The following is a 26,734-nucleotide window of genomic DNA, read 5'->3' on the forward strand; positions in this document are numbered from 1 at the left end:
TCTACAGAAAGCAAAATGTTCAGAAAATAGGATTTGGGATTTAGAAAGGAAAGGGACCTTTGAGAACATTTAAGCATCCCACCACAGGACAGGCTTCGTCAGAGGATCATCAGTGAACACTGCAGAGAAGCAGCATGACCGAAGGCCAGCCTGGCCCTATCCCCATGGAGGTTGGCCACCCCCAAACAAAATGGCCTGCCTGCCCCCCACCCTAAAGTCCTCTGGGATCCTCAGGGTGGCTCCTTGCTGGTCCAGCCTCCTATTAATGTTCCTTCTTCCCCCTCTTGTGGCTCATGAGAAGATTACACCTCCTGCTCATTGTACAGGTGATTTCTTTCTTTGCCTGCAAAAGTACTAGTTTGTAGATAGAATTAAAAGGGACCTCGGGGAGCCATCTAGTGCAACTCCCTTATTTTACAAAAGAGAAGACTAAAGCCCAAAGATTTCATCACTTGCCCAATGTCATGTAGGTCATGGCAAGTAGCATGATTTGAATCTGCTGTGGTACCATGGGAAAGCACGCTACCTCTGGTTACAGAGGACACAGGTTCAAATTCCACCTCTAATATTTGCCACCTGTGGTATATAATTGTGACAACGGGGGTCATTTCTATATGAGTTTGATGTCCTAGGCTATGTTGCTCATATATATATATATATATATATATATATACATATATATATATATATATATATAATTATGTAAGTATGTGACACATAATAACATATTATAGTAGCCTCCCTGTGGGGGATTTATGGGAAGATATGAACAAGAGTAGCTTGGGATCAAGAGGATGTAGGAGCTCCCATCTGTATGGGGATAAGAACACACAGATTTATCTAGAAGTCTATTACATGTATATATGTCCTGTCTCCTTTGCAGAGTGACCATGTCTTGGCTAAACTTTGTATCTCCCCCAATATTAGTCATGGTAGATGCTTATCAAACCTCTTTAAAATTGAATTGAATCAGATACTGTATGCTGGAATGATCCCTGAATTAAGGAGGCAGGGGACCTGATAAAGGTGGTTCTGCTACTAACTTACTATGTAACCTTGAACAAAACCCTCCATATCCAAGCTGTTGCCAAGGCTTATCAGTTTCATCTTTGCATCGTCTCTGGAATATGGCCCCATTCTCTCCTGATACTGTCGCCACCCTGGTGCAGGCTTTCTCACCGTCACCTAACATTCTGATTACTGCAATCATCTATTATTGGTGGGTCTGCTGCCTCAAGTCTCTCCCCACTCTCAATTCATCCTCCATCCAGCCACTAAAGTGACTTTCCTAAAGTGCAGGTCTGATCATATCACCACCACCTCCTACTCAGTAAATTCCAGTGCCTTCCTATTACCTCCAAGAACATATACAAAATGGACTGTTTGTCAAAGTCCTTCATAACCTGCCCCCCCTCTCACCTTTCCAGTCTTCTTACAATTTACTCCCCAATCCATACTCTTTAATCCAGTGACACTCACCTGCTGGCTGCTGCACAAATAAGACACTCCATCTTTCAGCTCTGGGCATTTTCTCTGGCTATCCCCAATGTCTGGAACACTCTCCATCTTCCACTCTGACTACTGACCTCCCTGACTTCCTTTAAGTCCCAACTAAAATTCCACCTCCTATAGGTAGCCTTCCCTTAACCCCTCTTAATTCCAGTGCTTCCCCCTGTTAATTATTTCCTATTTAGGGGGCAGCTAGGTGGCATAGCATATAAATCACTGGCCCTGGAGTCAAAAGGACCTGAGTTCAAATCCAGCCTCAGGCACTTGACACTTGTTAGCTGTGTGACCCTGGGCAAGTCACTTAACCCCAATTGCCTCACACACACACACACCCCCAATAAAATAAAATAACATGATGATGATAATGAAAATAATTCTAGAAAAATTATTTCCTATTTATTCTGCATATATCTTACTTTTTAATGTTTTTTTATGTTGTCTTCCCCAATAGATCATAAACTCCTTCACAGCAGAGACTGTCTTTTGCCTCTTTTTGTATCCTCAGTGCTTAGCACAGTACCTAATACATAGTAGATGCTTAGTAAATGTTTATTGATTAATAGATTGAACCTCTCTGATCCTCAGTTTCTTCATCTGTAAAATATAAGAGTTGGATTTTATTTATAAATAGAAAGACTTTCAGAATGTTATGGCTGGAAGAGGCCCTTAGACATCACCGATTACAACTCCCCACATCTTACAGATGAGGGGATGGGCCCTGCCCACAGTCAAAAATTGAGTTTGGCCAAGTAAGGACTAGAATCCAAATCTCTTGACTTCTCCTATGAGATGCTTTCATCTAAAGTCCCTATTGGCTCTCAGATTCCATGATCCTGCATTTCTAAAATTCTAAAATGCTTCCTTGGTTCCTAAGTGACAAATGGCTCAATGTTGTCTGTCTCCCGTTATTAGTCACAGGAATTGTTATTCCTCAGTGCTGATTTGTTTTGTTTTGTTTTCCAGAAAAGTCATCCTAAAATCCATTAAGAGACAGCAAACATGTCAATCCCCACATGTGCCATCCAACAAATGCCTCTTTAAAGGCCCCCACGTCCTATGGAGCATGCAAGGAAGAAGAGTGGCCGCAGATGGATGGAAGCCAGTGTCTCCACGGTGACAGGCTAACTCTGATTGACAGATGGAGAGGGCTCCACCAGGGCTGGCGCCCACTAAACACAATGCGGGGCTGGCCAAGTGGGGAAACAAAATTAGTTTGCAAGATTAAAACGTATTAACACAAGTCCGGCAACTGTCATGTCACAGCTACCCACTCTAATGCTGATGGACAGCCACGGCTTTCTGATTGCGAGCAGGATGGGGCCCAGAGCATCTTCGATCTGTCTCGCATGACATCCTGCAGGCTGCACGTCCTCTTTGCGAAAGAAGACAGCTTTCCTTGGGAAACGAGGTCTCAGGTCCCAGCCCCAGACTACCAAGAAGGTAGAGTAGGGAAGAGTAAGATCATCAATGACCCAGCAACAACCAATATACTGAGTTGGGCTAGAGATGATGAACTTCTGTCTTACTTTATGGTTTCTAGAGCACATGCCTCAACACAGTCCTGGGATGGGGTTCAGAAGAACACAGCTCTAGAGGACAAAGAGGTCTTAGAGATTAACTAGCCCAATTCCCCTGAAAGAGGACTGGGTTTAGAGTCAGGAGGCCTTGGATTTTGGCTCTACTATCTGCTGCCTTGGTGCCCTCGGGCATACAGACCACTTTCTGTTTCTGGTCTTCACTTTCCCTATTTTTAAAAAAAGGGCATTGGATTGTATGATCTCTAAATTCCAGAGTACTAACCAGGCAGGGGCAAATAGACCATTGTCCCAGAGCACTGACATGGTGGGAGAAATTGTAGGATAATCTTCCTCAGAAATGTATACTTTTGGAGGCAGCTAGGTGGCGCAGTGGATAGAGCACTGGCCCTGGAGTCAGGAGTACTTGAGTTCAAATCCGGCCTCAGACACTTAACACTTACTAGCTGTTTGACCCTGGGCAAGTCACTTAACCCCAATTGCCTCATTAAAAAAAAAAAAAAAAATGAAATGTACACTTTCTCCCCAGAATGCCCATCATCCTTAAGCCATTGTACTGCCCAACTGCACACAGACCCCCTCCCCATTGTGGTCTCATTGGCATGACAGCCCTCTCACCAGGGCCTGCTGGTCCCCATGACCCCTGAGGGGACAAGGGTAGGACTTCCATCCCTTCTCCTGGCTCAGTTGCAGGTGCAACCAGACTGTTCTCTACCCTTCTCTCACTTCCCTGCACTCTGAGGACAATGTTCATAGTTAGGGCTCCTCTGAGATCCTTTCCAGTTCTAATCTCTTTTGATGCTGTGACTTGCCTATGACCCTGTACTAGAACCCAGATCTTTTGAGTATAAGTTCAGCCCCCCTTTCTACTACACCAGACTTGACTTTCCCCTAGAAAATAGTTCAGTTCAGCTACATTTCAGGTACCTATTAAGTACTGACCATGCACCCGGCCCAGCCCTTTGCTTGGCATCATTATTAGGAAGCCAGAAGCAGAAGACACAGCCCTTGACTTCAAGGCAATCGCCACACTGGGTAGGGAACACATGTGGTAGAGGTTCAAGGACACAGACCCTGGAGTCAAAAGACCCAGGCCCCAGCTCTAAACTGATTATCTTGAGGCCCTGAGACTATAATTCAGGCCTAAGCACAGAGCCCAGGCCAAAGATCTGTTCCCTCTTAATCTAAGGACACTCAGGGAGCCAAGTCAAAGATGAGGTGCCAAGCCTAAAAGTTATTAGGGTATCTATAAGGGAAAGGAAAGGCAAATCTGCCTACAGCTTCACCTACCCTCTCCTCAATATTTTATCCTCCTAGTCAAGCCTAACTCCTCCACCTATGCTCTTCATCCCATGCGTCTTCTCTGACGTTTTCAGGATCTTCCTCCATCTAGCTTTTCAATTCTTTCATCTTCAATCTTTCCCTATCTACTGAACACCCACAAACTTACTCAGGTCTTTCCTGCCCTTAGAAAAAAGAAAAGAAAGAAAAATCTACATCTCTCTTCCTACTCACAGCTAAACTCCTGGGTGCCTCCATTTCCTCACAACCCACTTATTCCCCAGACCCTTGTAATCTACCCTCCACCATTCTAATGGAGCCATGCTTAAAGTATCCAGCAATCTCTTAATTATGGAATCCCATGGCCATTTTCCCATACTCATCCTCCTTCACTTCATTGAAGATTCCTGTTGCCCCAACATAGCAAGAATATTCAGGAAGGATACATGATACTTCTCTGTATTTGTCCCTCCCTTATCTCCATATAGAAAGGTACCCACTCAGTAAAGCAGGCTGTGCTGACTCAAATAATCTTCAGAAATCCACCATATTGGAGGTGCCCCAGCCCCATGTGGGTGGGACCTTTTTATACCCATAGGTGACCAACCAAGAATCTGTGTCAAGGGAGCCAAGTAAGGCCTATGGACAGTTTGTTGAGTTTTAGGAAAAAACAATTCTTTTTTGTAGAGAAATTGGGGAGCCTTAGTCCTATTGCAAGAGGTGGTAATTATCCCTATGGAAATGAATGAAAGTAGGAGAGACAAGAAGGCCCAGGATAGAACCTGGGAAGCCACCTACATTTTGGGAATGGAAAGAGGAAAATAATTCAATGAAGACTAAGAAGAAAATAGTCAATAGACACTATATGTGCTAAGGGGAATACAAAGAAAAGCCAACACAGTCTCTGCCCTTGAGGAGCTCACATTCTAAGGGGCATATAACATGCAAATAATGAGGTTCACACAAGAGATATACAAATAATCTGAAAGGGAGACCTGGAAAGATCTCCTGTAGAAGGTAGGATTTGAGCTGAGTCTTGAAGGAAGCAAGGGAGTAGACTATCCCAGCTAAGGGGACAGTCAGTAGTAAGAGAAGGAAGATGGAGAACCATTTTCAAGGGACTGCCAAAAGACCAGTATTGCTAGATCCTAGAGTATGTGAAGGAGAGAAAACCATAAGATGGAATGGTGCATGATCCCACAGGTAATAGGAGCCACTGTATCTCATTAATCAGGGGATGACATGGTCAGACCCACACTTTAGAAAACTCACCTTGGTAGCTGAGTGGAGAATGGATTAGAGTAGGCAGAGACTTGAGGGAGGGACTTGGGAGTAGAGCTAGGGGAGAGCAATGTTACTAAGTATAAAGGGAGGGAGAATGAAGAAGAGAAAAGGAATTTCAAATGCTGGAGAGAAGTAAAAGAGTATGAGTATGGGGAAATGGCCATGGGATTCCATAATTAAGAGATTGCTGGGGCAGCTAGGTGGTGCAGTGGATAGAGCACTGGCCCTGGAGTCAAGAGTACCTGAGTTCAAATCTGGCCTCAGAAACTTAACACTTACTAGCTGTGTGACCCTGGGCAAATCATTTAACCCTAATTGCCTTACTAAAAGAGAGAGAGAGAGAGAGAGAGAGAGAGAGAGAGAGAGAGAGAGAGAGAGATTGCTGGATACTTTAATCACGGTTATATTAGAATGGTGGAGGGTAGATTACAAGGGTCTGGGGAATAAGGGGAAAAGTGCCTCATTTTATCCCAATATCTACTGGCACCAGGCTTTCTCTTAATAACCTTTATGCAGATAATTCTGAGTCAATATACACCCCAACTGATCATTGCTCAAAGGATATGAACAGATGGTTAGTTCTAAAGGGAAGAAATCCAAGCTTTCTGTAGCCTTGTGGGGAAAAAAATGCTAGGGGCAGCTAGGTAGTACAGTAGATAGAACACACACCTTGAAGTCAGAGGACCCAAGTTCAAATCCAGCCTCAGACACTAGCTGTGTAACCTTGGGCAAGTCACTTTACAGTTACCTCCAAAAGAAAATAAATGCTCCAAATAATTAATAATTGGAGAATGAAAATTAAAACAGCTTTGAAGTTCTACCTCATCCATCAAACTGACAATATTTTTTTTTACAAAAGGTAAGTAAATAATGTTAGCAGGACTGTAAGAAAATAGGCACTCTGGGGGCAGCTAGGTGGCACAGTGGATAGAGCACCGGCCCTGGAGTCAGGAATACCTGAGTTCAAATCCGGCCTCAGACACTTAACATTTACTAGCTGTGTGACCCTGGGCAAGTCACTTAACCCCAATTGCCTCACTAAAATAAAAAAAAATTAATTAATTAAAAAGAAAATAGGCCCTCTGATACACTTTTAGTGGAGTTGTCAACTGGTCCAAGTCATTCCGGAAAACAATTTAGAACTATGACCAAAAAGTAACTAAACTGTGCATACTCAGCAATACCACCCCTAGGCCTGTACCCCAAAGAGATCAAAGAAATATAAAAAGGACCTATATATGCAAAAATATTTGAGGCAGCTTTTTTTATAGTGGCAAAGAAATAGAAACCAAGGAAGTGTCCTAAGTTGGGGAATGGCTTTGCAAATGGTGGCATATGAATACATTGTGCTCTAAGAAATGATGAAACTGACAATTTCAGAGAAACCTGGGAAGACTTGTATGAATTGATGCAGAGTGAAGTGAGCAGAATCAGGAGCACAACTTATACTATAATAACAACATTGTATATACTAAAAACTTTAAAAGGCATTGAACTCTGATCAATGCCATTGTCAACCATGTTGACACATGCTACCCACCTCCTGACCAAGAGGTGATGAACACAATGTACAAAGTATTTGTAAATATGGCCAATGTGGGGATTTGTTTTGCTTCACTAGGAATATTTATAACAAGTATTTTTTCTGGATCGGGATTAGTAATGAGAAAATAAAAGCTTTATAACTGAAAAAATATAATTTATTAAAAAATAAAATCCATATGCAACATGAATGATGTATAAAACCATAACCCCTGATGTTTTAGGTTTGGGGTGTTTGTCATAATCACAATGATTTAATTTTCAGCCAAGATAACCACCTATAAGAAGGCAGATAGTCCAGATCCCACTTACCTACTCCAGGAAAAACTTGAAATTCAGACCAGGTTGAATAATAATCCAGAAATACAATGTGTGATAAGAGGGAATTCCCCATATATAACAAAATATTAATAGCAGTGCTTTTTATGATAGCAAAGAATTGCAGGCAGAGCAGATGCCTGTGAACTGAGGAATGGCTAAACAAATTGTGGTATATGAAAATCATGAAATATTAGTGTGCTGTAAGAAATGATGAATATGAATAACTTTATTTTTTAACATATTAATAACTATATTTCAACATTCTCCTTTGTAATCCTATATAATTTATTTTATGCACTAAAAGCATTATTCTGTAAAGGGCTTCATGGTAGTTGTTTGTCCTTCATTCCAGAAGAGGACCATGCCATTGGGGTTGATATCATGACTTACACTGAACTGGATTTAAGTGAGGGAATGCTGTGCAAGGTCACCAACCTCTCTCCTCCAGAGCCATCTGGGTCCAGTGGCAAGATATATAGCAAGACAATTGGAGATGACCCTGGATATTTAAGGCAATAGGGATTAAGTGACTTGCCCAGGGTCACACAACTAGTTAAGTGTCTAAGGTGAGATTTGAACTCAGGTCCTCCCAACTTCAGGGCCAGTGCTCTATTCACTGTGCAACCTAGCTACCCTAAAGGTTTTGCTGACCTTCACCAGACTACCAAAGGAGACTGCAATACAAAAAAAAGATTAATCCTTGAGCTAGAGGTACAAACTGAGACACAGTTTAAGCCATGAACAAGTGAGAGAATTATTTTCAATCTCTTTTCCATACCACTACTGAGCCCAAAAAAAACTAAAAATGGGTTTACAATTTCCTTTAGTCACCATCTCCCCAGTGGTGAAAAACTCCCAAGGAAATTCAATTCAAGCAAGGGTTAGGGAACCTTTTCCTCTTATTTTGGAATTGTAGTCTAGAAAAACCAAAAAAGGCTATACTTTCTCCATTTAACAAGATATACTCCAGTCACATATTCTCCTCCTACCTGGCACCATATTCTACTTCTCTTTTCCTTTGTTGGAATGGCCATATATGGAATATTCTTTGCCTAGAAACTTCCAGGATAAACAATTCCTCTTTTCTACATGTTCGGCCAATACCTGCCTATAACCTTAGAGATGTAAAACCAATCAAACTTCTCTTCCCATAAACAACCTGGGACTTTTCTGGAATGAGTGAAGATAGATCCAGGTGTCCCAGAGTTTGAAATAATAGCATGCCAAGTACTCAGAATAGTTTCCTCAAAGACCATAATAGACTCCTTCCTCCTTCCATACTCTGAAGACTGTCGTGTATAAATAGATATACCTGTAGGTCCCTGGCAACAGTCCTAGGCCCTTGCCTGTCCTTCCTAGTCTAGTTTTGAAGGTGGTAGTGCCAGTCCCAGTGGGAAATCAGCGAACTACCCTAGTTTGGAGGTGTCAGCTACTGCCTCAGTTTAGGAAAGAGAAGGTAATAAGCTTGAATGATACATTTTCTCTTTCTCTTTACTCTCTTGGGTGTCTCAAGTTTAGCCATAGCTTTCTCTTAAAGACACCAAATAAAGGGCCTATTGAGTTCAGCACTATAAGGCCCCTGAGTCTTCTCTTCTCCCTTTCTTTCTTATTCCTTTCTCTCCCCCTCCCCAAGGTCTAAGTTCTCCTTGAAAGTAAGATTCATCTGGATCAAAGGAGTCTTGGGTAGAGACAGATCTGTTTGTCTAGATGGCTGTAGGACTTCACTGATGAGATTTAGCCTACAACAAACTACACCTAGGTGAACATTATTGTGCTCTGACCATCTTGGATGTAGAATATGGTGCCAGGCAGGAGGAGAATATGTGACTGGAGTATATCTTGTTAAACAGAGAAAGTTTAGCCTTTTTTTGGTTTTTCTAGACTTCAATTCCAAAATTCTTTCTCTGATGTCATTCTTGCCAAGATTTGAATGACCTATGTCAGTTAGATTTTACCCAGGCTTCATTTTAATATAACAGGCCTCCAAATCATGTCAACAATTAGATTTGGTTGCTACGTAATGGGCCTCCTGCAGTTAGAAGTGTATATAACTGTGACCCCACCACCATTAGGGGTCTTTGGACTGAAAGAGACACCCAATGACCATCCTTTTATTAATAACCTGCCAGCCTATTGATAAAATGATTAAAAGATCCAGAAACTGGGGCAGCTAGGTGGTGCAGTGGATAGAGCACTGGCCCTGGAGTCAGGAGGACCTGAGTTCAAATCTGGCCTCAGACACTTAACACTTACTAGCTGTGTGACCCTGGGCAAGTCACTTAACCTCAATTGCCTCACTAAAAAAATTTTTTTTAATTTAATTTAATTTAAGAAAAGATCCAGAAACTATGTCTCTCATATCTTTAATTGTCACACTTCTCTAGACCAAACATCCCCACTTGCTCTAAATGATCCTTATATAACATGCTTTCCAAGTCCTTCACCATGTTGTCTAGACACTCAACAGGCTCATTCTTTTTCATTTGCTACCAGCTGTTCTTCTTGGTTTCAACCCCACCATCATCTTCATCATGCCCCCATTCCATGAAACCTCTGGTACTTACTTACTTACAAACACAAACACACACACACACATCCTTTTTCAGCTTCTTTTTGTGTTTTGTCTTCCCCCATTAAATCATACTCCTTGAGAGCAGGGACTTTTTTTTCCTTTTTCTTACTTATTTCCCCGGTGTTTAGCACAGTCCCTAACACATAGTAGGCGTTTAATAAATTTCTAGGGCAGCTAGGTGGCAAAGTGGATAGAACACTGACCCTGGATTCAGGAGGACCTGAGTTCAAATCCGGCCTCAGACACTTGACACTTACTAGCTGTGTGATCCTGGGCAAATCACTTAACCCCCATTGCCCCGAAAAATAAATAAATAAATAAATAATAAAATTCTAGGTATCATATCATTCCTGAAATGTGTAGTCAGAACTAAATGTAATACTTGAGATGTGGTCTGACAAAGACAGGATATCACAGGGTTATTATTTCCATCATTCTGGCCTCTAGACCTCTTTTAATGCAGCTTAAGATTGAATTATTTTGGGGCAGCTAGGTGGCACAGTGGATAGAGCACTGGCCCTGGAGTCAGGAGTACCTGAGTTCAAATCCGGCCTCAAACACTTAACACACACTTACTAGCTGTGTGACCCTGGACAAGTCACTTAACCCCAATTGCCTCACTTAAAAAAAATTGAATTATTTTGTTGTTATGGGTGGGTAGGGGGGTGTTTAGTTGTTGTTTGCTGCTGAAACACTATTGATGCATCTTGCTGCTTTTTAATCTACTAAAATAAAGAAAAGAAGCACATGGAGGCAGAGGGTAAAGACAGCTTTGGACCTCAGTTCCCCCTTCTGTAAAATAAGAAGGTTGGAATAGATGATCTCTAAGTGTCTAGGAAATTAGTCCTCAGATATTGGCCTGCCCAGGGATTCCTAGTCCTGACTTAAGACCAAGAAGTACAGAATTCAAAGAGGCCAGTAGATGTCAGTGCAGCTTCTCAGGTGTGTCTCACTGCAAGCTGTGAGCTCTGTTAGCTTTGTCTGTTTAAACAAATCTTTCTCCATTAAACCCCTTCTCATAATTAAAAAGTTGTGAGCCAACATTCCAACTTTCTCACACACACACACACACACACACACACACACACACACACACACACACACACACACACACACTCTCTCTCTCTCTCTCTCTCTCTCTCTCTCCACCCCATCCTTAGGGTATAATGAATTTGACCGATACCTAACCAGGAATCTCCTCTATAGCATCTCTGACAAGTATTCATCCAATAGATTGATCTTTGAATACCAACAGTGATGGGGAGCTCACTGCCTCTTAAAGCAATCTATTTCTCTCTCTCTCTCTCCCCCTCTCCCTCTCCCTCTCTCCCCCCCTCTCCAGTTCTAATTGCTAAGGAACTTTTTCTTTACTTTGAGCTAAAATCCCTGTCTCTAGTTTCCACCCATTGCTTCAGTATGCCCTCAGGACCCAATAAAACAATATTTTTACTATTTAAGGGGCAGTTTTTAAAGATCTGGTTTCTAGGTGCAGTTTCTGTTCCTGTCATCTAGGAATATTAATGGCTATTAATGGTTAATGGTCCCTGGTTACCTTCCCTAGGCTTCTATTGACAGTGTTGGTTGAAAGTATTCCTCTGGTTACTCAGGTCTTAGGTTCTCTGTTAACCCTTTTAGATACTATTGATCAAGTTAGGTTATCTGTTAACCCTTTTGGCCTCCTCCATCATTATAATGTCACCATCCTCTTTCTGTATGAAGCACTTGCATCATCTTCAGAGGGAGCAAAGCTCCCCCTAGTCATTGGAGTTTCTACAAGATCTATTTATTTTTGTTTTCTTCTATTTAAATAGAGGCTCCAGTTCAATTTGTCTCTTGAGCAAAATTTTAGCTGAGTGAGGTGAAAAGTGACATTGACATTGGTTTTCATGGTTCCATTTATTTCCATCTCAGTTCTGTCTGCGCTCTGATCCAAATTGCCTTCTTAGAGACCCTAATCCCTTTCTAGCTCCCACTGTAGCTTTTTGCAGTGACATTCGTACACTATGAGAAGCACTTGGGAATTGAGACCTACTAAGGGAACAACAGATAGGATACTGTACTTTATAGGCAATTAAAAAAATTTTCCCAAGGGTAATTTTGACTATATTAGACTTTTAATTTTTGTTGTCATTTTTCATTTGTGCCTGACTCTTTGTGATCCCATTTGGAGTTTTCTTGGTGGAGATACTGGAATGGTTTGCCATTTCCTTCTCCAGATCATATTACAAATGAGGAAACTAAGGCAAACAGGGTTAAGTGACTTGCCTAGGGTCACATAGTTAGGATGTGTCTGAGGCTGAATTTAACTCAGGAAGAGGAATCTTCCCAACTCCAAGCCCAGTGCTCTATGGTATCACCTGCCTGCCCATCACTTGAGCTACAGGGCTCTATTGGTGGTCTCTAAGGGCTCTAAGATTCTGTGATTCTCCGCTTCCATGGTCATGTAATTCTATAGTTCCAGGATTCTAATCCTCAAGCCACCGGTCTCCCGGAGGCACTGGGTCAAGGAAAAATCCTTTCCAGTCAGGACTATTTCTTAGGGTATGTTTGGGTGTGGGTCAAAAAAGTCCTGTGATTACAGAGATAATCTGAGTCTTTTCCAATAGGACACTAGGAGAATAAATGAGAGTGGGACCTTTGGAACCTGGTCTCCTACTTTACAGTACTAAACAGTTGAGGAAGAAAAGTTCCTGGATTTTTAGTCTTCATCATCACAGTTGTCTTGGCCAACCTTTGCCTGGATCCCTAAAAGAGAAACCCAAGCTCGGGACAAGGGACCCCTGATTTCTCTGAGGAGTGAAGCTTCCCTAAGACTTGTTCATTGGACATTGAGAGACATACTCCAGTTCTTTAAATTATTTTCTAATTGAAAACATCTTTTCAAATCTAGAGTTAAAAATCCAAGTGGTTGATTTCCAGGCCTACTCAACAGGACCAGTGTGTGAGCACACAGGTCTACCAGAAACAGCCAATCAATTCCCTGACCCCAGTAGCAAAGACTCCTGAGGTCACCAGTTCCCACAGCCATACAGTCCCAGAAACTAGAGTGTTGAGGAACCCAGTGAAGGTTCTTGAAGGTACAAGCCAGTATGAGCCACAGACGAGTCAAACCACTCCTTATCACCAGAGTTGATGACACACCATCCTTGAGGCTGGCCAGGGTGGTGAACCAGGCTGAACAATCAAAGGTGACCAACCAGATTCGAGTGTTTGAGAAGGTAGCCAAGATCCGATGCTATGAACTGGACAGGGAGATAGAAGCCCTGGAGAAGTTTCTGGAGGAAGTGAAAATAACCACTGGCTATTTAAAAGACAGTCCCCTGATGAATGTATGGTGAGACCTAAGGGTGTAGGATGGCATGGGGGAAGGGCGTTTATAAAGGCCAAGCCCCAAGTTTAGGATGACAGCAGTCCCCATCCAGGGACAGCAATTATGGGACACTAGAACCTTCTGCTATGAGAGTCCAGCGCTGCCTTCATGGGTTTATCTGTGTGTTTCGGAGTGAGCAAAGAGTCTCCCACACAGAAATAAGGGTTTACAGGGAGCTGATGGCAACTCAAAGAATAGAATACAATTCTAATTCAATGGCCTCGGTGGAGATTTTGTTTGGGATACCATTCCTCATGCTTTGCCTCTAAGCCTAATCTCCAGGACACAGTTGATGTGGTGGCACTTGAACCGACTAGTTAACTATGGAGAATCTTGGTCCCATTAACACACTAGAACTTAAAGACTTTTTTCCCTGGTCTGGTATCTCTGATAATTCCCCTAACCCATGAGGTCAAGTTCCCAAATGGGCCAAAGGAAAGAAACAACAGGAAGCTTGCTCCTGTGATCAAAGGACAACTAGCTGCTTTTGTCTTGCCTTTCTCCAATGTTTTCAGAGTCATAAATTCTCCACTCAAAGCCTTTTTCTTCCATTCTCTATTCTGGTGTTGGTAGTATTCTGTTTCCTCCCTTTATTTGCCTCAGCCTCAGAGAGGAAACTTTTTTTTTAATCTGTATATAATATTCAGAGAATTTATAGAAATAAAAATATATATTGTGTTGCAATGTGTCTTATTTTACATTAGGGAGATTAAATCTGTTCATCTTAATTTTTTACCACATCCTCCAAAGGTAATTGTGTGGTTGGTGGTTAAGTTTCTATCTACCCCAAATATGAAAAAAACAAAAGGGAATAGTAGTAATAATAACAATAACAACAATAATAATAGCTGACATTTTTATTGCACTAAAGTTTACTAAGTATTTTACAGATTCTACCTCATTTTAATTTGTGACAGTGCCTATAGCATAGGTACTACAATTATCGCAACGTGGTCAGCCCTGCGCTTTAGGAAAATCACCAAACAGATACATGATCTTAATATTAAAAATCATACTATAAAAATTATAAGACAAGCAGTTAACATACCTCTCACAATTATGGGTTGGAGATGTATTTTTAACTAAATAAGGAACAGAGGTAATTGTAAAAAATAAGACAAAATAATTTTGATTACATGAAACTGAAAAACACAGACAAAATTAGTGCACCTACAATAAAATGGGAAGCAGATGAGTTGGAAAAAAATCTTTTATCAAATTTCTTCAATAAAGATTTAGTATCTAAGATATGTAAACTAACAAATGTAGATGTGTGACTAATAACTGTTAAGTGGCCAAAGGATATGAACAAACATTTCTCAAAAAAGGAATTGAAAATATTAGAGAACACATGAAAGAATGTTCCAAATCACTAATAAGGGAAAATACAAATCAAAACAACCGTAAGATTTCAATTCACACCCTGAAAATTGGCAAAGATGACAAAAGTGGCCATAATCAATGATATAGGGGTTGTAGGATGATAAGCACACTAATGTAGAATTTAAAGTTATGTAAATAAAGTGACTAAGATGTTTATGTCCTTAACCCAGAAATTCCATTCTTGGGCTCATAGCACAAGGAAAACATTGATAAGAAAGTCACTATATACACAAATATTTATGGCAGCACTTTTTGTGATAGCAAAGAATTGGAAACAAAGGAGATGCTCATCAATTAGGGAATGGCTAAGCATGATACTACATAAACATAATGGAATATTACCGTGGTGTAAGAAATAATGTATATGATGAACATGCAGAAGCATGGAAAGATCTATATAAACTGATGCAGGGTGAAGTAAGCAGAGCAAAAAAAAAATTACGTCCATGTTGACTGCAACAATGTAAGTAGAAAAAACAACCATACTCCCAAAAAATCAAAGGTGGGTGCAACAAAATTACAAAGATCCAACATGACTTAAAAGAAAAGATATGAGAGGACACCCCATCCCCAAATTCCTGGAGTTCCACAGATATTACACTTTTTCAATGGATTGAACAGTTGTGCTGATTTTTTCCTCTATTTTGTCTTTAAAAAATACTATTTGTTATATGGAATGGTTCTCTGTAAGGAGGAGGAATACTGAGGGAAACTAATGATATATTAAAAAGGCATCAATAGCAATTTATTTTTTAAAAGACAGATTGATAAATATAGAGGTAAACCTTACAAGATTTGATAATTGATTGGCTAAATGGATGCAGGATGAGGGAAAGTGAAAAGCTGAAGGTAACACTGAAGTTTTGAAAACCTGGATGACCAGAAGAACAGTGGTGACCCTACCATAAGTTGTTTGGAAGATGGAGAAAAGGCTAAAGAAATGAGATATGGTATATATAACCAGATACATCCATACTGGCTCATACTGTGTGACTCATTTTGTCATGCCTGAAATGAAAAAGGGGTAGGCAGGACTCATACTCTGCCCCCAAGTGTAGGACTGGTAAGCTGGATTCCAGGGGGGAGGGGGGTGACAGGATACTCCCAATGGCTCTGGAAGAGCTACTGTGGATAGCAGTTACATATCCTCTGAGGAGTTGATTCTGGATTCAGAAGGGGAAATTTAAGAGCTTGCTCAGGATATAAAGAAAGATAAAGAGAAGGGTGGCCGTGTGGGAGCCAAGCCCTATGATTCGATACAGCCTTTCTTCCCATCTTCTTACTGATCTCGTACCCCTTGGAATCCCTTTCAGTTCTAAAACTATGATTCTTCAGTTCTGGTTAAATAACTATGGGCCAGCCACTTAAAGTCAATGAGTCTTGACTTCCACACTTGCAAAATAAGAACAAGAAGAGGCTAAACAGATAATGGGCTATATTTATGATCAAATTTACTGCTTGGATTTGAAACCACTCAGGGTTTTTGACCCTGAAAAGTCACTTAAGGTAGCTGAGATTTGGTTTTCTTGTTCTGTAAAATGGGAATGATAATGATAGCATGTACCTCAAGGGGTAATGAAAGGATTAAATGAGATCATATACATTAAGTGCTTTGCAAACTACAAAGTGCTGTGTAAATGTAAGCTATTATTGATCCTCATTACTAGCTACCTCAATTATGGAGAGAACCTCCTGAAATCATAGCTATATAGCACTTTTACCAGATTGAATGAACTCTATGGGAATTTCAGATAGTACTGGGGTTTTTTTTGTTTGTTTTTTGTTTTTTTAGTGAGGCAATTGGGGTTAAGTGACTTGCCCAGGGTCACACAGCTAGTAAGTGTTAAGTGTCTTAGATCAGATTTGAACTCAGGTACTCCTGACTCCGGGGCCGGTGCTCTATCCACTGCGCCACCTAGCTGCCCCAGATAGTACTGTTCTACAGTAATATAAGGGAGGAAGGTGAAGATGAGGGAAGAATAGGCAACTCAGTCACTGGGCTAAGTGGGGAAAGCAATAAGCATAACTAGGGCCATATTGGGTCTGAGTGCCAATTAGACATCCAGACAGGGATGGTGGAGATAGGCTGCACCAGCCACATAAATCTTAGTAGAAATAACCTGAATAAATAAAGCCTGCTTTTAAACACTTGTGTCCCTTATTTAGTGTCATCAGAGCTACCCTGATTTCTGTAATTTCCTTTGGGAGTTAGTGTCACTGTCTCTCTCTGTCTCTCTGTCGCTTGGTATGTGTCTCTTTCTCTGTTTCTCTATGTCTCTCTCTTTCTGTCTGTCTTTCTCCCTCTGTGTGTGTATGTGTCTCTCCCTCTCTGTCTATCTCCATCTTTCTCTGTGTCTCTCTGAATGTCTCTCTGTCTCTGTTTCTCTGTGTCTGTGTCTCTCTGTGTCTGTCTGTCTTTATCTCTCCCTCCCTCTTTTCTTTTCCCTCTCTCTCTCCACAATGAATGAACAGTACAGAAGCCAGTTTGGTTGGCTGTGGGAATGGAAGATAGGAGACCTTTTAGTGTGTGTGTGTGTATGTGTGTGTGTGTGCACACACATGCATGCACGTGCACTGCAACACTCCTCCTTTGGATTCCCTTGCATGCACTCTCACAGTTCTCTACCCACTAGTCTGGCTAATCTCCATTGCTGGGGCATCACCCTTTTCCCATAACAGTATGGTTCTTAGCTGTGCAGACCAAAGGCCTCTTCTTCTTTTTTTGTACATAGCTGTTTGCATGTTGTCTGTCCCTTGAGAAGAGGGATTATTTTTTGCCTTTCTTCATTTCCCCAGTGTTTAGCACATGCCTGGCATACAGTAAGTGCTTAACAAATGCTCTTTGCTTTGACTAGGGATTCTTAACCTAGGGTTCATTAACTCTTTTTGTAAAATATTGTGATAATTATATTTCAATATAATTAGTTTCCTTGATAATTTTATGTACTCTATACACTGACAAAATTTATTTTGAGATGCAGTCAATACACTTTGCCAGACTGCCCAAAGCATCTCTGATTCAAAAAAAGGTTAAGAACTCCTGCTTTATACTATCTCCTTTGGGGACCCTATCAGCTCCCATGGATTGAAATGTCATTTGCATGCAGATGATTCACAAGTCTACAAATACAGACTTAATTTCTCCCCTGCACTCCAGTACCAGATTACCAATTGTCCAGTGAACATCCATCTACCTGAATATCCCATAGGCATCTCAAAATCCATTCTGGTTCCCCCAAAATCCATTCCTCCTCCAATTATCTGTTTCTGTTGAAGGAGCCATCATCTTTCCAGTCACCCAAACTCACAATCTTGACTCTTCCCTCTTCCTCAACCCCACCCCCCATATCTGATCAATTGCCAAATCCTGTCAATTCTACTTTCTCAAAATTTTTCCCATCCTTCCCTGTCTCTACACTAATACAATGTCTCCTCTAGTTCAGATTATCATCATCTCCCTTTTGTACCGACTACAATAGACTTCTAACTAGTCTCTCTGTGTCTCTAATTCACCCTCTGCCATGCAGTTGACAAACTGATTTTCCTAAAACACAGATCTGACCAAGTCAACCCCCACCACCACCCATCACGCACAGAAGGACAGTCAAAATTTTTTCAATGGCTTCCAACTGTTTCAGGATAAAATACGAGGTTCTTGAGCTGTCTTTTAAACCCTCCATTTACCTCTAAAGTCAGTTTATATCATTCCCCTCCCCCCTTTTCATTCAGTCAAGCAGGCCTGATAGTGGTCCCACATACCAGCTATTCTATCTCTTACCATCTCTGCCTTTGCACTGGGGGTCTCCCATACCTGGAATGGTCTCCTTTCTCACCTGTGTGCATGAGGAATACTAACTTCCTTCAAAGCTCAATTTAGACACCACCTCTTACACAAGGCTCTTGGTTCATTCCCTTCCCCAAGTTGTCAGATCTCTTGTCCCTCTTCAAATTCCTTTGTATTTATTTGTGCTATAGGTCATAATTATGTGTACCCACGCCCACACACCACCCCATAGCATTTAGTAAGCCCCTTGAAGGTAAAAGCATTTCATCCTTGTCTCTGAATCCCCAGTGCCTAGCACAGTGTCTAATAGCAGCTGGTGCTCAACAATGGTTTATTTGAATTAGGAAGGGCAGGGTGGAAATTGTTATTCACCCACATCCTTAATCTGAGTCATCTGACTCAGGATTTAAGGAATTAAGCCATCAGTATAAACCCAAGGCTTGATGGTGTTTTTTCATTCCTCTGTCAAAGTTTGTCCTTTAAAAGTTTCTCTTTCATAATAACCTTGATTTGCGGAGGGAAGGGAGTTGCAGGAAGGGTCAGCAAAGACTTTTATGTCTATTGCTTGAGTCCCCTATCATGTTTTCAATGTCCTTTTCTTTCACTTGTTAATATAGCTTCCTATCTGTGTAACACCATCTCTTCGTGCCACATATTTTGAGTGTTACAAAGAGATATTGTTAAAAAATGATGGTAATTATAGTTTGGTTTAATATAGCTCCAGACAAGACAGGATAGCTTCCCAGAAGACAATGTCTTCTATCAGAGGATCTCACAATGGGGGAATAAGGCGTCATTTTTGCTCTCACTCTTTTGAATGGGTTTTCTTAGATCTTCCCCTTCTATTCTCTATCACATCTTAAATTTCTTACCTCTACATTTGAAAAATGAGCTGACTTCTTACAAGAAGACACATCTGTCTGCTGCCCCCAGCCTTCCCCACTGAGAGCAGGAAACCCAAAGGGTTCTGGGGTTCACTCTGCTCTCTGTGACTCCATTGACCTCCCATTTGGAGAATGCCACTCTGCCTCCTACTTTAGACCCTGCTTTAGAAGTCATCATATGGCTTAAAAATAATTGGCTAACATTATTTCCTGCTAAATTTATCTCCTTTTGAAATGGGGAGGAGGGAGAGCGAGTGAGCGAGTGAGCAAGAGCGCGAGAGCGAGAGCGCGAGAGCGAGAGCGCGAGAGCGAGAGCGAGAGCGCGAGAGCGAGAGCGAGAGCGAGAATTTCTAGGTTTCCTCCTTTCATCCTGGAAGTTCATCCTCTTGCCAAGGTCAGTATATATGCAAGGGCAGCTTTCAATAAACACCAAGAAACGTCTGCAGGAAGCCTTCCCCAATCCCTTGTCATTGTAGTGCTTTCCACTCCATCAGTTCTTGCATATTGATCTTGTATAATGCTTGCTTGTACATATTTGTTGACATGCTGTCTCCTTTAGATTGTGATTTCTTCAAAGACCAATAGTTATCCTTTGCCTTTCTCTGTATCTCTAGCATTTAGCTTTTAGTGCCTGCCACATAGTAGGTGCTCAGTGTTTATTGACTGACCGCTTATTGTCTTGGGCGATCATGGTTCTGGACCCAAGTCTCTGCTCTTAGGTAATCTTAGGAAGGTGACACTATGTGACACAAATATTTTGTAGGGTCCTGGGATCCCTGGGTGATCTCATCCCTTGCCCTCAAAAGCCATCAACCCCTTCTCATCTCTGGGCTGAGCCCTAGGCTAAGCCTTTAGTTATGCCTTGGCCTCTCAGCCCAAGCTGCCTTGCTCAGGGTCAGATGGTCCCCAGATGAGTTGTCTGAGACATGAGGGATTGACGCATGGAGGCAACAGGAAAACTTGGGTTCAAATCCTGCCTAGTCATTCGACCCTGGAAGCCACCTAACTTCTCAATGCCTCGGGTTCTTCTCACCTTTATTGATGAGATGGCTTTCAAGATTTAGGTCAAATCTAGAATTTAGGGTTTTTCCAGGCCTTTAGGTTCCGAATCTATGAGCCTGTGTCAGGACCATTTGGCCCTAAATGGTACAAAGCTCAAGTCCCAGATGCTGTTACACAGAGATAACTAATTATGATACTCGGTAACATATGAGAGACAATGTGTTCTGGTGGACATGGGAGCTGGAGGTGGAGTCAGCTGATGCCTGCACTCAAAACTTGCATTTGACATTAGTAATGTGACCGCAGGTCAGTCATGTAAAGTCCTGTGCCTCAGTTTCCCCACCTGTAAATTGGGAGTAATAATATCTATAACCTTTGCCTCACATGGATACAGCCGTGGATACAGAGGACTTTGCAGAATTTAAAGCATAACTCGGGTGTCAGTGAGGAACATCACGAGATCAGTCCATCTTTGGCCTGGCGGATCAGGTAGGCTGATCCAGGCACAGGAAAGTCAGGGAAACGCTTTCTCCCAAGATGCCAGGAAGTCTCCTGGGGTAGAGCCAGGGCTGAGGAGGTGATGGTGCTCTCTCAGGTCTATGGTGAGAACAGCCAGGAGGCACCTCCCAGGAGTGAATGACTGCTCCAACAGGGAGCCGGAAGCTGCTGTCCCTTCATCCGGATGGCTCACACTTCAGACCAGCTTCAAACAGCCTTATAGTTACTGTGGATTCATAGAACCCTCACTGGATCTCCTTTTAGGGACTCCTCCCTAGTCCACACCCTCTGGCAAGCACCCACCACCTCCTATATGGAGTAGTTAGGCGGTACAGTGGATGACACCCTAGGCCTGGAGATAGGAAGACCTCAGTTTCAAATCTAGCCTCAGATACTTATTAGCTATTCACCTACAAAAGAGGTATAATGACAGCCCCTATCTTCCAGGGTTGTGTTAAGGATAAAATGAGATCGCATTTGTAAAGTGCCTGACACATAGTTGGTGTTTAATAAATACTTATTTCCTTCCTTCCTGCGTGAAGACTATATTGATTCCTCCTGCTGCTAATGCCTCCTCTCTAGACTATCTTGTTGGGGGTTTTTTTGCATATATTTTCTATATGTGCATGTAGATGCTATACATGTTGTCAGAACAGATTGGGGGGGGGGCGGAGCAATGGGGGTTAAGCGACTTGCCCAGGGTCACACAGCTGGTAAGTGTCAAGTGTCTGAGGCCGGATTTGAACTCAGGTCCTCCTGAATCCAGGGCCGGTGCTTTATCCACTGCGCTACCTAGCCGCCCCAGAACAGATATTTTTAAACTTGGAATGAATAAACTTTTCTTTTTAAAAAATGATTTCAATATAATTATTGGCAGCTAGGTGGCACAGCAGATAGAAGTCTGACCTCAGGGAGACCTGAGTTCAAATCTAGCTTCAAATACTTACTAGCTGTGTGATCCTGGGCAAGTCACTTAGCCTCTATATCCTTCAGTTTTCTCATCCATAAAATGGGGATAATAATAGAACCCACCTCTCAAAATTATAGTGAAGATAAAATAAGATATTTGCAAAGTACTTTTAAACCTTAAAACACTGTATAAATGCTAACTGTAAATTAGTTCCCTTTTTAATATAATAATAATAATAGCTAGCATTTCTACGGTGTTTACTATGTGCCAGGCACTCTACAATTATTATCTCATGTATTTCATTTTATACATTTTAAAACATTATTCTGAGAAGGGATCTATAGACTTTACCAGACCACCAAAGAGGTACATGACACAAAAAGGAGTTTAAAAGCCTTGTTATAGAGTGTAAGGTTCTTGAGGGCAAGGATGCTAGCCTCTGGGATACTCTCTTCTCTATCCCAAGAGAAAGACTCCACGAGAGATGTTAAGTTTCCCTTAGAAACAAGCATAGATACCTTCTATGTTGGCATCCTATTAGATCTAGAAAATGGAAAGGATTATTCTCTTTGCCAGGAAGATCTAAGCCCCCAACCAAACTGTAAAATCAACAGACCTTGTGTTGTAAGCCACTCACCTCCTTCTTTGTGTCCTATTCCCCTTTGCCATGAACTGTTCTTGGCAGAGCTCTGGGGCACTCGTGATACCCTCGCTTCCCAGAGCACTGAAGTCCCAGACCTGATCAATCCATTTTACACTGAAGGTGTTGGGATCTGTTGGTATCTTAAGGTCTACCTCTGCTCACAGGTGTAGTGAAGTTTGGCCAGAAGGTGGTGCTAAAGGGTCACTTAGAGACAATAGCCAGTGATTAGAGATGTGGGAAACCTGTGATAAATAATGTGTCTAGTAAATGAAGGTCAGCTTCCTAAGATGAGTCAGGGTAAGATTAGGATCGATGTCTACTAACCAAGGGGCATACAGCCCTGGAGTGGGGATAGTTAGAAGTCAGAAATGGGAATCCTAAAGTTGACAGTAGAGTGTGAGTCACACATGCTAGACACAAGTTGATAAGGGTCTTTGAAAACCCTTCCAAAGTTTCCTGACCTGTCCAGGTGGAGACTATCAATGCAGCCTTAAAAAACCCCTTGTTCATCTCCTTCAGGCATTTAGAGGCCCCAAGTCAATTTCATTGCCAAGAAGGATGGCAATGGGGATGCAGATGGGTTGCCCAAGACCCCCAGGGAAAATCCAAGAATCTGGATTGGGGGAGAATAAGGCATTCAATCGACTTAGGGGCCTAGAACCCATGACTTGTAACCACTAGTCAGGAGACACCCTGAAAAAAGCAGCTATGTTCACATTTGAACAGAAAACTCTTCACCTAAATGAATGTCTTTCTATGAGTGAGGTTTTAGGCATCAGAGGAAGAAGTCTTTGCTGCCTTTCTGGTACTCCCCAAACTAAACCATACAACCTATTCTACTTACCCAGAAAATCCGAATTGAAAGGATGTCTTCCTGCACCTGGGAAAAGTTGTTTTTCTGTAAAGTTTAAGCAAAAGTTTTAACCGTTCTGGCCAAGGGTTACCCAATGTCTTTTTAATCTTTCTTTTTTTTGTTGTTTTGTTTTGTTTTTGCGGGGCTATAGGGATTAAGTGACTTGCCCAGGGTCACACAGCTAGTAAGTGTCAAGTGTCTGAGGCTGGATTTGAACTCAGGTCCTCCTGAATCCAGAGCTGGTGCTTTATCCACTGCGCCACCTAGCTGCCCCCAACCCAATGTCTTTTTAACAGAATAGACGAAGGAAATGGGGGAGAAAGGAAAGCAGGAGACCCCAAGTCAGAGCCTGAATGAAAAGCCAAAAATAGATCATCATAGACTCACAGAATGTTCTAGCTAGAAGGGACCTTAAAGAATGTCTGGTCTGGGGCAGCTAGGTGGCACAGTGGATAGAGCACCGGCCCTGGAGTCAGGGGTCCCGAGGTCAAATTTGGCCTTAGACACTTGACACTTACTAGCTGTGTGATCTTGGGCAAGTCACTTAACCCCAAATGCCTCACACACACACACACACACAAAAAGAATGTCTCTTCTGAGTCCCTCAGAAAACAGACTCCTTCAGGCATGGAAAACAATGTTCAAAGGGACTTTTGTGAAACCTATTGTCCACAAAGAAAAAAAAGACTTCTTGGACCCCCCCATCCCAAAGTCAATGTCTCCATTTCCAGGCCACTCTCTTCCTCCTCCTCTTCCTCCAGTTTCATGCATCCAGGGGTAGGTAAATGTGTTAACAATTGGCTCCCCAACACTTTTAAATTTGAAACTTAATCTGAAATAATTAACAATTTCTCTATTACTTTCTTAAGTTTAGACAATGAACAAAATAATAAAGACCTGAGTTGTAACATTTGCTGATTTCTGAAGCATAAAATGCTTGTGCTAAAAATTTAACAATATGCTCTTGCTAGCCAGTACAAATTGGCTCTATGACATCCTTGGATGTACCCCACAAACCCCTATATGTATGGGTGGTGAGATCTGATCCTCTAAAATCACATCTGGCACTCTGCCTTCTTTCCCCTCCTGAATAGTAGCTCAAGGCTATAGAAGTCCCAGGGGGGAATATAGATTTCTGTGCTGACTTTGGGTGTCATTCAGAGATCCATATATCTTTTACCTGGGAAGAATACACATAAATACCCACAAAAACTAACCCATGCTAAAGTTGTCATGGTGCAGGTATAGGTTAAGCAAGACCTCAATCCCAGAGAAGTGAAATTGAAGACTTTATAATGCACTATAATCAGAAAAAACAAGTTCAAAATTTCCATGATTCCATTTGGAGGGAGGAGAGGAATCTGCCCCCCCACACACACACACACATACACACCTACCTCCAGAACACTCTGTCTTTGTATTTAATTTAGTCTAAACAATGACTGCGATTTTAGAAAGAGTACAACAAGCTACAGAACTATCAGGCAGCAAAATTACTCAAGATCTACAGTATAAAAAAATGTGGCAAGATTACATTGTAAATATCACAATTGCAAAATAAAGTGAAATCATCCATTATCCTTTCTAGCCTATTAAACATTTCAATATCTTCAACCAAAAAGTAATAGAAGTTTAAAAAAAAAATACTGCAGAGGTCCAAGGTGGGTGTCCTGTTCTGTTATCTATCGACTTAACCCATCAACCTCCTAGTCAGGTAATAAGTTAGTATAAATAGTAAGCTGGGAGCTAGAGCAGAACATTTGTGGATATGGATGTGATTGGGGGGGAGGGGCAGGTGTTTGGAGGTGGGTTGGGAGCATGGCTGGTTGGTTCCTCTTCCTCATTTCCTTCTTCCCTTCTCATACAAAGCTCTCTTCCATGTTCGCACACAGGAGGAAGGAATCCACCAGTCTAGGCTTGACGAGTTGTTGGAAATCGGTGTCCTGGAGGCCTTCTGGGCAGACTGCTGCTAGGGTGCGTAAGGCAGCCTTACAGAAAAGTAAAGAAAAAAAAATCAAGGTTGGTGAGGCAGAGATATGGTTGGAACCAACTAAGTGCCCATTCCCTTGAATTATTTCTCATAATTGCCTTAAGCATCCCAGACTCCTGGGTTAACCCAGCTAGAAGGGACAATGGGTTTTAATTCAATTCAACATGTATTTATTCTATGCCTACTGTGTGCCAGGCACTGGACCAAGTGCTGGGAAATACAAAAGACAAAAACAAAACAATCCCCTGCTCTCAAGCGATTTATATTTTACTGGGGGAAACTGCATGTACAAAAGTAAAAATAAGATGTATACAAATGCAGGGCATCTAGGTGGTGCCATAGTGTACCAGGCCAGGAGTTAGAAAGACTCATCTTCATGATTTTAAATATGGCCTCAAACACTAGCTCTTTGACCCTGGGTAAGTCACTTAACTCTGCCTCAGTTTCCTCATCTACAAAATGAGCTGGAGAAGGAAATGGAAAAACCACTCAAAACACACACACACACACACACACAACTGAATGGGGTCACAAAGAGTCAAACACAATCAAAAATGACTAAACAACAAAATAAAACCAAATTATTTAAGTGGGGTGAGAAGTATCCACAACTGAGGAGGAGATGAGGAAAGACCTTTAGGAGTGAGGACCTGAACTGTACTTTGAAGGAAGCCAGAGGTCCTATGAGGCAGAGGTGAAAAGGAGGAGCCTCTCATGGAGATGAGAGTTGAGATGTCATGTATGGGGAAGAGCAAATAACTCAATCTGGCTGCTATGCAGTGTCTATCAAGGGGAGAAACATCTGAATATTTTTGCAAGTTAAATTGGAGCAAGATTATGAAGAGCTTTGAAAGCCAACCAGATGACCTTGTATTTCATTATAGCAATAAGGAGTGACTGAAATTTGCTGAGCCCAGGAGTGGCCTGGTCAGCCCTGGAACTGTGGAAAGAACACTGGCCTTTGAGTCAGGAGACCTGACTTTGAGTCCTGGTTCTGACACCAACTAGCTGGGAAACCTTGGGTGAAGCATCTCACCAGGCCTCAGTTTGCTCCTCTATAAAATGGGGATACTAATACTTTTGTCCCCAGCACTTAGTACAGTGCCTGACACAAAGTAATACAAGTGGGTGGATGGATGGATGGATGAATTTATGAATGGATGGATGGATGAATGGATAAGTGGGTGGATGGATCAGTGGGTAGATGCATGAGTGGATGAATGCATGTATGGATATATGGATGGGTAGATGGGTGGATGGATAGATGAGTGGGTGGATGAATGGATGATGCATGTATGGATGGGTGGATGGGTGGATAGATTACTTGCATCATCTACCACACAGAATTATTTCAAGGAAGGTATTTTATAAAC

General features: G+C 41.8%; 1 protein-coding gene across 1 annotated transcript in view; it reads right to left on the reverse strand.

The window, feature by feature from the left end:
- Positions 1 to 24,961: 24,961 nt before the first annotated feature.
- INSC (INSC spindle orientation adaptor protein) overlaps positions 24,962 to 26,734 on the reverse strand; it is a 168,199-nt gene continuing 166,426 nt past the window's right edge. The window contains exon 13 of the mRNA XM_043973282.1: positions 24,962 to 25,359. Coding sequence (XP_043829217.1) covers positions 25,231 to 25,359 — 129 coding nt within the window. The 3' untranslated portion in view covers positions 24,962 to 25,230. The remainder of the gene's footprint in view (positions 25,360 to 26,734) is intronic.

The sequence above is a fragment of the Dromiciops gliroides genome, chromosome 6 (assembly GCF_019393635.1).
Source record: "Dromiciops gliroides isolate mDroGli1 chromosome 6, mDroGli1.pri, whole genome shotgun sequence".
In the NCBI taxonomy this organism is placed as follows: domain Eukaryota; kingdom Metazoa; phylum Chordata; class Mammalia; order Microbiotheria; family Microbiotheriidae; genus Dromiciops; species Dromiciops gliroides.